The sequence below is a fragment of the Pseudochaenichthys georgianus genome, chromosome 23 (genome assembly GCF_902827115.2).
Source record: "Pseudochaenichthys georgianus chromosome 23, fPseGeo1.2, whole genome shotgun sequence".
NCBI classification, from domain to species: domain Eukaryota; kingdom Metazoa; phylum Chordata; class Actinopteri; order Perciformes; family Channichthyidae; genus Pseudochaenichthys; species Pseudochaenichthys georgianus.
The window spans coordinates 687,875-699,321 of record NC_047525.1 but is presented as its reverse complement, the minus strand read 5'-3'; the positions used below and the strand labels follow the sequence as shown (position 1 = coordinate 699,321).

Below are 11,447 nucleotides of genomic sequence, written 5' to 3'. Positions count from 1 at the left end.
AAAAGAATGTGCAAATTTGCTTTCAAAGAAAATTAAGAAGAAATGTAAAATATGTTACACATATCAAATAATCAAAATATAATATGCTAAATAAACAAACAAATAAATACAAAACCTTTCACCTTGGCACGTTTCTCTTCTTCTTTTCTTCTGTTTTTATACTGCGCCCCGGGTGGCTTTTGCCTCTTCATAGTTCTCTAACGTTAGTCTTTCTTTCCTCAACGCTTAATTTTATAAACACTTGACCGATACCCATCAATGCACAGCGCTCAAGCATGTTCTGACTGTGAACACCTAAAGCCGAGGCTCTTAGACCGACCGACCGTTTTAGATTGTTGGCTCATTTCCCCTTATGTTAGAATATTGTTTTTGTATGTAAGAATAATGGTTGCAGATATAGAGGGGTAAAAAAAGTAAAAGTAAAAAAAAAAAAAAAAAAATGTTTTGTTTTTTTTTGGGTCCAATTTTTGGCGCCCCCCTCTGGGAGGCGCTCTAGGCAACCATGTAGGAAGCTCCGCCCCTGTGTGTGTGTGTGTGTGTGTGTGTGTGTGTGTGTGTGTGTGTGTGTGTGTGTGTGTGTGTGTGTGTGTGTGTGTGTGTGTGTGTGTGTGAGTGTGAGATAGCTGCGGGGCAGCAGGTACTCTGAGAGTCACGGACATTAATTCATAGATCAAAGCAGACTGGTTTACAGACTCTCCTGTTTTTTGCCAATCCGGTGCTTAAACCAATAGCTCTACACCCCTGGCCGAAATGTCCATACAATTAAGTCTGACTTCAAAATATATCTCAAATAATGTATGCACTGTCATTTCCCCACGTAAACATAAAAGTCTGCAATGAAATGGTTGTCTCGTGTTCCACTTCCTCCTTGGTGCATCGGTAACTTTCTCAAAAAAAAATAAAGTCAGGATAACGGATTCGTTTCTCGTGCGCACGAGAAACGAATCCGTTATCCTGACTTTATCATTCAAACTAGCTGCACCTTTACCAGCTTTGAGAACACTTTCATGATCAATCATTATAAAACATATCATATATATTATTCTGAAATGGACCAATCTGCACAATGACTACTTTTACTGTCGCTACTTTAATACTTTTACTTGAGGAACATTTTTGAATGCAGTACTTTTACTGTAACAGAGTATTCCTACACTCTGGTGCTTCTAGTACAAGACCCGAGTACTTCTACTTTTACTGTCGCTACTTTAACTATATTTTGATGATAATACTTTTGTACTTTTATTTGAGGAACATTTTGATTGCAGGATTGTTCCTACATTCTGGTACTTCTACTTTAACTCAAGTACAAGACCTGGGTACTTCTACTTTTACTCAAGTACAAGATATATACGTATACCACCTCCGTTTAGCCTATGAAAAAAACGAATAGAAAACGAAGGCTAAAGCTAAGGTTAGCAGATAGTGATGCTAGTTTGCTAGTTAAGTTTGCTCAACGATAATATTGCGACAGAAAAACTTTTCAGTGCACATCACGCTCTGCCGCTCCGACAGGGAGCTCTGCTCTGAACACCTGAACGGCCCGTTCTAACAGCTGTTCACCAGCGGTCCAACACAGTGACTCCGGACAACACAGTTAATATTAAGGAACGCACCCGTAGGTAATGTAGCTGCTGAAGCTAGACACTCATCGTGGAGCAGCAGAGCCTTATTATACATCCATGAGCAGAGCCGACAGGCAGGAAGACTCGAGCACACAGCTCGCGCTTCATTATAATATATAAAAAAAGAACACCATGCGTGTCATGATGGCACATAGCAGCTTGCGGCCGCAGATTACCCAAACATATCTTTATTGCCGATCTACATGAATCACACAAACGACCTATTTTGGATTCAAAACGGCGAATTTCGCCGAAAGGTGACAAGTTTGCATCCCTGTTAATGTTTATTTTTCTCTCAGCCCAGTCTGCTCTGATCGGTTAGCTGGCCGGCTCTGTTGTGATTGGTCAACCACTTAGAGGTGTCCTGCCTGTTAGCCTATCACTTACAATGTGTTAGAGTGCTAGCCAATAGAAGCCTGAGTGTTACATAGTGATGTCACTATGTTATAGTAGTAAAACAAAGGAGTCCAATGGAGGCGTTTCAGGCAGGGGAGGGAGTGTGTGTTAGAGAAACTTCCCCTGGAGGGAACATAGGGATTTTAGCCTTTGCAGACCATTTACATACACACAAACCTATAGAACACACTACAGGGGAGGGAGAACTAAGAATAGGGCATAAGTGCTTTCTATTGATTTACTTTAAAAAAAAAAAATTCAAATAAAAATGTACTTCAATACATTGAACACCACCACCACCACCCCCCCCTCCCCCCCTTAGGGTCAGTCTTAGTGTGGGAAGTACAGAGCCTAGCTTAACCCACTGGAAGGGGACAGAGCTGACCATAACACATTACGCTCATTAGCAAAAGTCCAAGATACTTTGGCACCACTTAACATCTTCAGGTTGCTAAAGGATGATGAGTCATGTTGCAGGGTCGTCCTCTCACAGAGCTGCTGTTAGCGGGCAGGTCCTCAGAGGGATCAGGTTGCAGCAAAGCCACCAGGCTCCAGGCAATTAGAGGACAAAGCGCCTCTTTCTATAATGGATGATCAAAACTCTTGGCCGTGCATGTATGACAACTGATCCTCTTTTATCCACCTCTGCTCAATAAGACCAAGATTACAGCTGGGCTTTATGAAAAATGCGTAAATTAAAAACATTTGGGAACATAACCATGTGGGTTGGCTTGGGGATATCATTATTTTCATAGAAACACATATTTTTGCTGTGCAGCAGAGGTGGATGATGTGGGGAAAAGTGGTTACATAATAAAGATAGCCGTGTACTTATAAAATAAAAACAGACGCATTCATTCTTGGGAAAAACATGTAATGATAATAATCCACAAGAAACCTGTAGTGTGAAGTTACAAATAAAAAAAATTAGGGTTCTTAATCAGTTCACTACAAAAATATATTCTAGGCTGATGCTAAATACCCAGCATTCTGAGACACAGTACCAAAATATTTCCTTGTGATCTAAATAGCAGCCAACCCCAGTTACAACAGGCCCACAGGTACAGACTGAGTCACATACATACTGTATATATTAAAACATTTCACTAACATAGCTTACAATGACATTCCTAAATTACATTATTCATTTCTGGCATAAAAAATTGTTTACATAAAAATAATTAAAAACCAAACCCCATAGAAAGCTGTTCCCCCCAAAAAGCTACAGCACTGTGGGCTCCGCACTGTGGACAAGTGCCTACGGCCGGTTAGAAAGGACAGAGTGGACGGGGGCTGTGTCAGCAGTATTCAGGGGACATTAGTCTGTAAGGATGTGACTCATTCATGACTAAGAAACTGAAATAAAACAGCAGTGCGGCTCAATGTACAAAAAAACTTTTCTTTTTTCCAGGGACAAAACATTCCCCTCTGATTAGCATTGAAGCCCATTTTTAGCACAACAAAAAGAGGGTGTAAGGGGGAGTTTAACATGTATGGATTCATACAAAAACAACAGTTGATTCAGAATGAAAGGATATTAGGTCAAATTTAGTCAACAAATAATGAGATTTACTAAAAGAAGTATTTAAAATGTATCAAATACTTCAACATGAAGATATTACTTTTAAAATGAACTCATTGTTGAACTGAGTCTAAAATATGACAGCATCCAGATTTATGACTTCATATAAAAATATTTTGCCAAAAACAATTCCTCAAAGTCATAATTTATCATAGTATCTCGTAATATTGACTTGTAAAGTGTTTTTTAATTAATTGTCATGCCTAACGCATCATCTTTATCTGTATTCTCAGATAAATGGGCTTCCACAGTATAAAATCAGGCACACATCACATAAAACTTGAGCTGTAAAATGAATCAGCATTATTCAGATCCTCCCCCACACTCCTTCCAGCTGTGTGTGCTGAGGGTGGATGAAGGCCGGTGAGACTGCAGCTGATTGGCTGAAGAGAAGGCTGCTGGTGACAGGCTTCAGAGGAAGTGGCTGTGGTCAAAGTCAAAAAGTCACAAAGCTTCAACATCTATGGCAGGCTGGAGGTGGTGGCGTTGACCTTGGTGTGATGGTGGCGTTGGTCACATGTCAGGAATGTGCTCCATGTGGCTTTGGGTTGTGCCCGTGCTGTGAACCGGGGTTACAGCGGGGTCTTTAGGCACAGGCGGTGTCCCCTCCTCCACCCTGTCTGCACCGTGAGTCAGCTCCACTGCCAAAGCTCTCCACCAGGGGCCGTGGAGGAGCTGCTGGGGGGCGGTCAGTCACTGGGCCAGGGGTCAGTAGTGGTTGTGTCAGCCGAGGAGGACTGCAGTCTGCTTCAAACACATCAAGTCAGTTCACTGTGAGGACACAAACACACCATGGTGACTCAAACATGGCCGCCGAGTGTGAGCACACGGGTAAAGAGTTCTCTGCTTCAGGCTCACCTCAGCTGTTGGAGACGTCTTTAAGCGACAGCACTCTTCACATTATTGTCCAGGATCGACCTGTAGCAAACACACCACAGAACCCATCAACACCGCGGTTCCATAGTTACTTTAGTTTCACCTCAACTGATCATTCCTCATTCATGTAAATTACAAATGTACAGCCATGAAAATACGTGTTGCATAATTTTAACTAGGCGTTGAAAAAGTGCCTAATAAGGCGCACACACATGTCACTATTCCAGCCAAGAGTCTGTACTTAACCATGTACAGCACTTGTAACCCTTACATGACTGCAATCACATGACCGTCACTTAATGCTAGAGAAGTATCACTATTCATTAGACGACCATAAGAGGTTGTCTGCTAGATACATGATGTTGCCACGGGGGGGCAGGACAAGCTTTCAAAACCAAATGTACAGAATATAACCTCGAGTGTCAATAATAGAGCAACACTTTTTATATTACACAGCAATGTAACGCATTATTATTATATTGATAAGTGCAGCCTTACACTTAGTTAAAGATTGATAAAAGATCATGTCTCTACTCAAAGTTACATATTTGGGTCATGAGGACAAAGATACAACAAAATACCATGAAAAGAATAAAGGAACATTGCATGATGACTTTTTACTCATATTTCCATTGCTAGTATTTCACATTTTACCGTAAGTTTAAATCTCTTGGTGGGATACATTCTTCAAGCTTTGTTTAACGCATGACACAACTTATCATGTATCACTATAATGACGAGCAAATGTCAGTGAAGTCTTTCCCTATATTAAAAAACGATTTGCTTTAATACAAATGAGAAATAAGCCATGTCTCACACATACGTTTGGTCTCCTTCTAGTGACTTCTGGATCTCCTCAAGTACTTCTGCAAGACAATAACACACACGTGTAACTGAGCAGTGTTCTCAACAGCCCTGTGCACTTGAGGTGAGACCTGTAGCGGCAGACACATTGAGATACAGCTCGCAGCGCTCAGAGGGGGTTACAGGAATCATGCCTGGGATGATGTTTGGTGAACACTGCTGTGGGCGTGTCCGGTGACGGGGAGCAGAAAGCTGAGATACCGGTTAGGAGAGGCGGTTACAGCTCAGTCAGACTTTAAGGGTTCAGATACAGAAGTACACTTCATAAAGTCCTCTGTCTCTCTAGTACTCACTCTCGTCATTCAGCAAAGCATGCTCCATTACACGTTTAGCTGCACTCTCTGGAACACAGGCAGCGGGCAGAACAACGTCAGTACAGTCAGCCACAGACAAGGTGTGTGTGTGAAAACAGACGGACAGCACAAGCACAGAGTTAGACAACATGGAACAACATGAGGCATGTCGTGTTCCCTCAGCCAGAGACACATGCATGGTTCAGAATGATGCTGTGAGGAAGACTGACACTTTACCTGCATCCTCACTGTCCTGTCTGGCGTTTCTAGAGAGACAAAGACATCGACTCAATGGTACTAAAAGACATCTGGAGTTTGCAGAGGGAAATGTGAATCACGGGAAGTGCATACCTATGAGCAGATGAAGCTCCGTCAGGTTGAGGCCTGCGCTGGGTGGAGGAATGAAGAGGAACCTCCACCAGGCAGCGGGGCTCCACCACGCAGCGGGTGGACACGGAGAAGCGCTCAAACTCAGAGGGAGAGATCAGGTAGAAGCCTGAGGGACGAAGACACAGAGATTCAGTGTTCATAAAGATCTTAATGTTTTGAAAGACATTACAGCGAGGAGGCTCTGCATTAGTTCCATTCTTCCAGACACCGAACTGTGTGCGGACAGACAGAGCCATCAGAGACCGACACCATGAACCCACAGCGAACAGAAGTTTATCGGGTTCGCATCAAATCAAAGACAATCGGAGAATTCTGTTTCTAACTGATTATATAAGAAACTTATTTAACCACTTTTATGTCAGTGTGCATTAAAAAAACATAACGTAAATATATTTAATTAGAGCAGCTAAAAAATGATTAGTTTATTTTGCAGTAATGTATGAAAAAAACTAAAAAAGTAGCATGCAGTTGGAAAATGCTTTAGAACTAAATGATTTAAAAAAGCAATGGTTGATTACGCTCGTTCACCATTACATATACAAGCTATAATATTACAGTCATTTTTTTGCATCAATAAAATATATGAAATGTGTCTAAATTCTTTATCAGTATTGTATTTTAAAAATAAATGTAACTCATAGTAATAAACATGAGTTTATGGTGTCTTTACTTTACGGTATGAGCACAACATTATAATGAGTGTATCCAACAAATAAACTAACAGTTCTCTCCAGTTTGAAGCCAGCGTGAGTAAATACTGCGGCCTGTAGTCGAGTCAGTGAACATATACGCGTGTGTGTCTTTACCCTGGCCATGCTTGGTGAACACACAGGAAGCGATGCCGCTGACGTCCTCCCTCCGGACACAGGGGTAATGGACCTGCATCTTCACGTTGGGCAGGGACACCACGTGGACGTCGCCCTGATTGGTCAGAACCACCAGGCCGCTCTCACCGTAGTCCTCTGAGCGGCTGCTGCCGAACCAGGACACGCCCACCCGCCGCACTCTGGAGCCGTCCACAGCCGTCAGCTTCAGCTTCATCTTAGCACTCACCTTTGGCAGCGTGAACATCTGCACGGGAACACCGGCAGATTAACACATGTCCATGTGGACACTTATTCTCCGGAGCATGCTGTTCAGTTGAGATCTGTAACACACTGCATCTTAATGATGTAGTGCTTCCACTATGCAGATTTGATCTAAGATCTCTGTGTGACTTGACTTCACATCGGAGTGCCAGTGTGTGTGTGTGTGTGTGTGTGTGTGTGTGTGTGTGTGTGTGCTATCCTGACCTTGAACTGCTCCTCAGAGATGACCAGCAGGTGGTGTGAGCCCTGCATGTCAGGTGAGCGGGCGAGGTCGTGGGCCACCTCGAGGGGCTCGGGGAGAGGGGCCCCGTGACCGTCCAGCACCACGATGCCAACCACAGGAGCCCGGTGCATCAGCTGGATCTCCTTAGCTGGAAGAAAAGTACAGCTTTACGACCTGAGGACAGAGGAGACGGCCTTCTTCCCAAACATCAGAGCTGCTGCTCACCCGGCTGTGCCGTGACCGGCTCCTCCGCTCTGTGCTCTACGGGAGGGAGGCGGAGCATGTACGCAAACACACAGCCACCATTGGTCCCTGCCCATAGGGAGGGAGTGTTGTGTGAACCTAGAAGAAGATACAGAGGCATGTGAGAGGCGCAGTGCAGTACATGTACTTGTAGTATATATGTATAGGTGGTGTTACTCACTGTCTGAGAGGAAGGTGTCTGCGAAGTAGATGGTCCGTACGAGGCCGGTGAACGAGTCGTCTGAGGAGCGGGCCTCGATCTTCCTCTGGACAGGAGCCAGCTCCATCTCTGCCAGCTCAGCCTCCAGACGGGCGTTGGCATCCTGGAGCTGCTCAGAGAGGAGACGGAGAGGAGAGAAGATGTGAGGGGGCGAGTCCTGCTTCTGTCGGCTGACAGCGACCAGAGCAGCAGAGCGCTAGCTACCTTGTTAGAGTGGGTGACGTGATGTTTCCTTAGCGACACTCTGCTGCGTCTGATTCTCCTGAAGGACTGTCGGAGGGACTTCTTTATGCTCTTCACCCGGGACAGAGGACCCTCCATGGCCAGCTGGTCACTGGGATTCAGGGTGCACCTACAATGAGACAACACTGTGTTGGCACATACATGTTGATGTACACATTTCTTTTATGATGTGTGGGGCTTTCAAGTGCATGGCAGGAAGCACTTGAAGCCCCAATGAAGCCCCAATACACCCCACATCAATCAATCAATGTTTATTTATAGCCCAATATCACAAATGTTACATTTGTCTCAGTGTCTTCACAGTGTGTACAGAATATCAGTATGACAATACGACACCCTCTGTCCCTCTGTCCTTAGACCCTCTGTCCTCAGACCCTCTGTCCTCAGACCCTCTGTCCTCAGACCCTCTGTCCTCAGACCCTCTGTCCTTAGACCCTCTGTCCTTAGACCCTCTGTCCTCAGACCCTCTGTCCTTAGACCCTCTGTCCTTAGACCCTCACATCGTACAAGGAAACACTTCCAGAGAAAACCCACAGTTTAAGGGAACATGGAGAAACCTCAGGGAGAGCAGCAGAGGAGGGATCCCTCTCCCAGGACGGACAGACGTGCAATAGATGCCGTGTGTAAATTGAAAAGATAATACATTTGCAACATAGGTAGTCCAGATGTTTGGAAATGCATCCACATCGATGCTTTCTTGAGCGAGAAAGAAAAACCCTGTACCAATTATTTAGTGGGTATATCTCCATCTGCTCCAACCATCTTCTGTGTACGTAGATGCTGCGTTTGCAAACACAAAATGATGATTCATAGCTAACATAATGATCAACACACTGGTGGCTCTGCCCACATGTGTGATACAACCACATGCACTAGAATGTCAAACTGCAGAGAAGCAGAGTAAAGACTCGGAGTATTTAACTTGTGCAACAAAGAAAGAATGCACGTATTTATGTCAATATATAAAGCGTTATTTATCTCTGTCTCGCTTCTAAGCAGTGCCGTATGTTGACCTAGTGTAATGCAAGTCCTTTGCATGTGATAGAACATGAGATATGCAGCTCCTACAAACAGAGAATCCCTAAAGGGTGTAGACCTAATCCTAAATCCATCTTCAGATCTTACTGTGCATCGTCTTACTTAATGAGGACGTTGTTCTTCTGTTGGTAGTCGTACAGACCAAAGCCGTGGCTGGTTCCAAACGCTACCAGCTTCCACTCCGAGTGCAGGGTGAGGGCGGTGACCACAGCAGGGGGCTGACACTGCACCAGAGCAAAGGGCTGGAAGCCTGGAGGGAACAGAACAGGCTCCTCCCGCACATCCAGCTGCGTGTGGCCCTAAAGCACAGCAACAAACACACATGGGAACACGGGATGTAACCGGAGAGAAAGGCAGCGCTCCAAGCCCGCACGGCGCTACAGCTCTCAGGGCGTGCCGGGCGAAGGGTTACATCGGCATAGTAAGAAGCAATGTATTGGTTGTGGCAGTACACTGAAATGTACCTTCCAGCGGAAGCCCTCCTGGCCCTGCAGCAGGTCCACCACTTTAGCCTCCACCGTCTGCTCCGCTGCCTCGTCATTCAGCTCCAGCATCAGGATCTGGGCGCAGACAGTGGAACACAAGGGATGAAGCACACACTCCTTCAAAGCTCATATCCAAACAAGGTGTCTGAAAGAAACCAACTCCCATTCTGGCAGCTACGCCCTCACCCTATAACCCCGCCTTACATGTCTGTGCATTGTGTAGATGCTAAGGGTTAGTAATGTGAACAATAAATAGCAAGCTATGCAATCATAGCAAGTGTATCTGACTGAGCTCTAAACCCCAAACAGAGGAACCATCAAGTTCCCTGGATACTTCATCAGATGCTATTAGAATGTGCATACGTTCTTCTTTGTTCCTTTTAGAGACATCTTAAATATGTATTGATGGTAAAGGAATTATCCTTCAAATACAAAGGAGGGGAATCATCACTGAAAGCCCCTCATTAGAGACGTCCGTGTCATCGACTCAGTCATTACGGAGGTCACAGCACGGTGTCATGTCCCCTCGAGGCAAGGAGCCCTTCAAGCTGAGCACGAGTTCATGCAGAGTGCCACTGGAGGGGAGGAAGCGATCTGAAGCTCAGCAGTGCTCTCACCTGGCCCGCAGTGCCAGCCACAGTCAGGTAACCACTGTATTTACAAAGATGGATCTTCTGCACGCCGAGCCTCGGGTCGTCGCTGTACGGGTCAAAGCAGCCGACCTGGACAAAAGAGAAACACTAGAAGTAAGACAGCAGCTCGGTTTGTACTGGTATACAAGCAGAGAGATCCTGACTTTAAGACTCAAGCACGAGCCAAGCTACTCTCTGCAAGCCATCCTGGATCCTTCTTTTCCCAGGACGCAATCTAATGAATAATAGACACCAGCACATTAGCAGCTACAGTTCAAGGGTGTTACTCATTGTTTTAAATGTCAAATACGATTCATAGACAGACAATAAAGCGTGGCACATTTAGTAGCTTTTACACTGTAATGTGATTGGGACAGTGCATCGACAATATCCTTCTTTATCTGAAACGGTAGATTGACATCGACATCACATGACACGTCACCTGTTGGACGCTTTCATCCAGAGCGACTCACACACTCAGCACTGTGGGGTGAAGTGTCTCAGGGACACAACGACATGCTGACTGCAGTGGGGTTTGAACCTGTGTTCCCCTGATCCCAACGCACTAACCCACTGCACCACACGCCTCCCAATAATATCCATATATCAAATTGTGTTTGAAAGCTCCAGGGAAGCTTTTTAAGAAGACACTTTTTAATCAAACCATTTTAAGTTTGTGTAAGGTTGCCACAGTGCATTCTAACGTGTATCCACACACACACACACACACACACACACACACACACACACACACACACACACACACACACACACACACACACACACACACACACACACACACACACACACACACACACACACACACACACACACACACACACACACCTTTCTGAAGGGCGGCCACTCTCCCTCACTGCCCTGGTTCATGTTGTCATTGGGGTCAGCGTCTGTGTGGAACACTCCGGCGGTGCTCAACTTATACATGGGGCACAGACAGACACCTGATGCATCCCAGAAACGCACCGTCCCGTCCTCGTGCCTGCACACACAGAGAAGACCACATCGTTACATCTGTGACCGGGACATTGCAACGTTATTTCCTCCAGAGTGCAGCACTGACCCTGTGAGCAGCAGGTCTCTCTGTGGGGGGTCGGGGGCCAGATTCTGGCCTCCTGTGATTGGCCACGGCTGCATGGAGAGGGGAAATGAAAGTTTAGCAATAATACCAACCTGTTCGCCCACAAGTGAAGGAATGTGTCGTATTCAGGATACGGCAGACTGTGTATAT

The 11,447-nt window shown here is 45.3% G+C and overlaps 1 protein-coding gene across 2 annotated transcripts in view; it reads right to left on the bottom strand.

Moving 5' to 3' along the window:
* Nucleotides 1-2,884: 2,884 nt before the first annotated feature.
* Nucleotides 2,885-11,447, bottom strand: part of llgl2 (LLGL scribble cell polarity complex component 2) — a 34,103-nt gene continuing 25,540 nt past the window's right edge. The window contains exons 12-27 of one of the 2 annotated variants that reach the window (XM_034074701.2): nucleotides 11,280-11,347; nucleotides 11,045-11,198; nucleotides 10,184-10,288; nucleotides 9,546-9,641; nucleotides 9,184-9,380; nucleotides 8,005-8,152; nucleotides 7,762-7,909; nucleotides 7,563-7,679; nucleotides 7,319-7,485; nucleotides 6,833-7,097; nucleotides 5,988-6,132; nucleotides 5,874-5,902; nucleotides 5,637-5,684; nucleotides 5,303-5,345; nucleotides 4,462-4,521; nucleotides 2,885-4,374 (exon numbers count right to left, since the gene is read on the bottom strand). In XM_034074701.2, the coding sequence (XP_033930592.1) occupies nucleotides 4,482-4,521; nucleotides 5,303-5,345; nucleotides 5,637-5,684; nucleotides 5,874-5,902; nucleotides 5,988-6,132; nucleotides 6,833-7,097; nucleotides 7,319-7,485; nucleotides 7,563-7,679; nucleotides 7,762-7,909; nucleotides 8,005-8,152; nucleotides 9,184-9,380; nucleotides 9,546-9,641; nucleotides 10,184-10,288; nucleotides 11,045-11,198; nucleotides 11,280-11,347 (1,770 nt within the window). In that variant the 3' untranslated portion in view covers nucleotides 2,885-4,374; nucleotides 4,462-4,481. The remainder of the gene's footprint in view (nucleotides 4,375-4,461; nucleotides 4,522-5,302; nucleotides 5,346-5,636; nucleotides 5,685-5,873; nucleotides 5,903-5,987; nucleotides 6,133-6,832; nucleotides 7,098-7,318; nucleotides 7,486-7,562; nucleotides 7,680-7,761; nucleotides 7,910-8,004; nucleotides 8,153-9,183; nucleotides 9,381-9,545; nucleotides 9,642-10,183; nucleotides 10,289-11,044; nucleotides 11,199-11,279; nucleotides 11,348-11,447) is intronic. The other variant, XM_034074702.2, reaches the window with a different exon arrangement.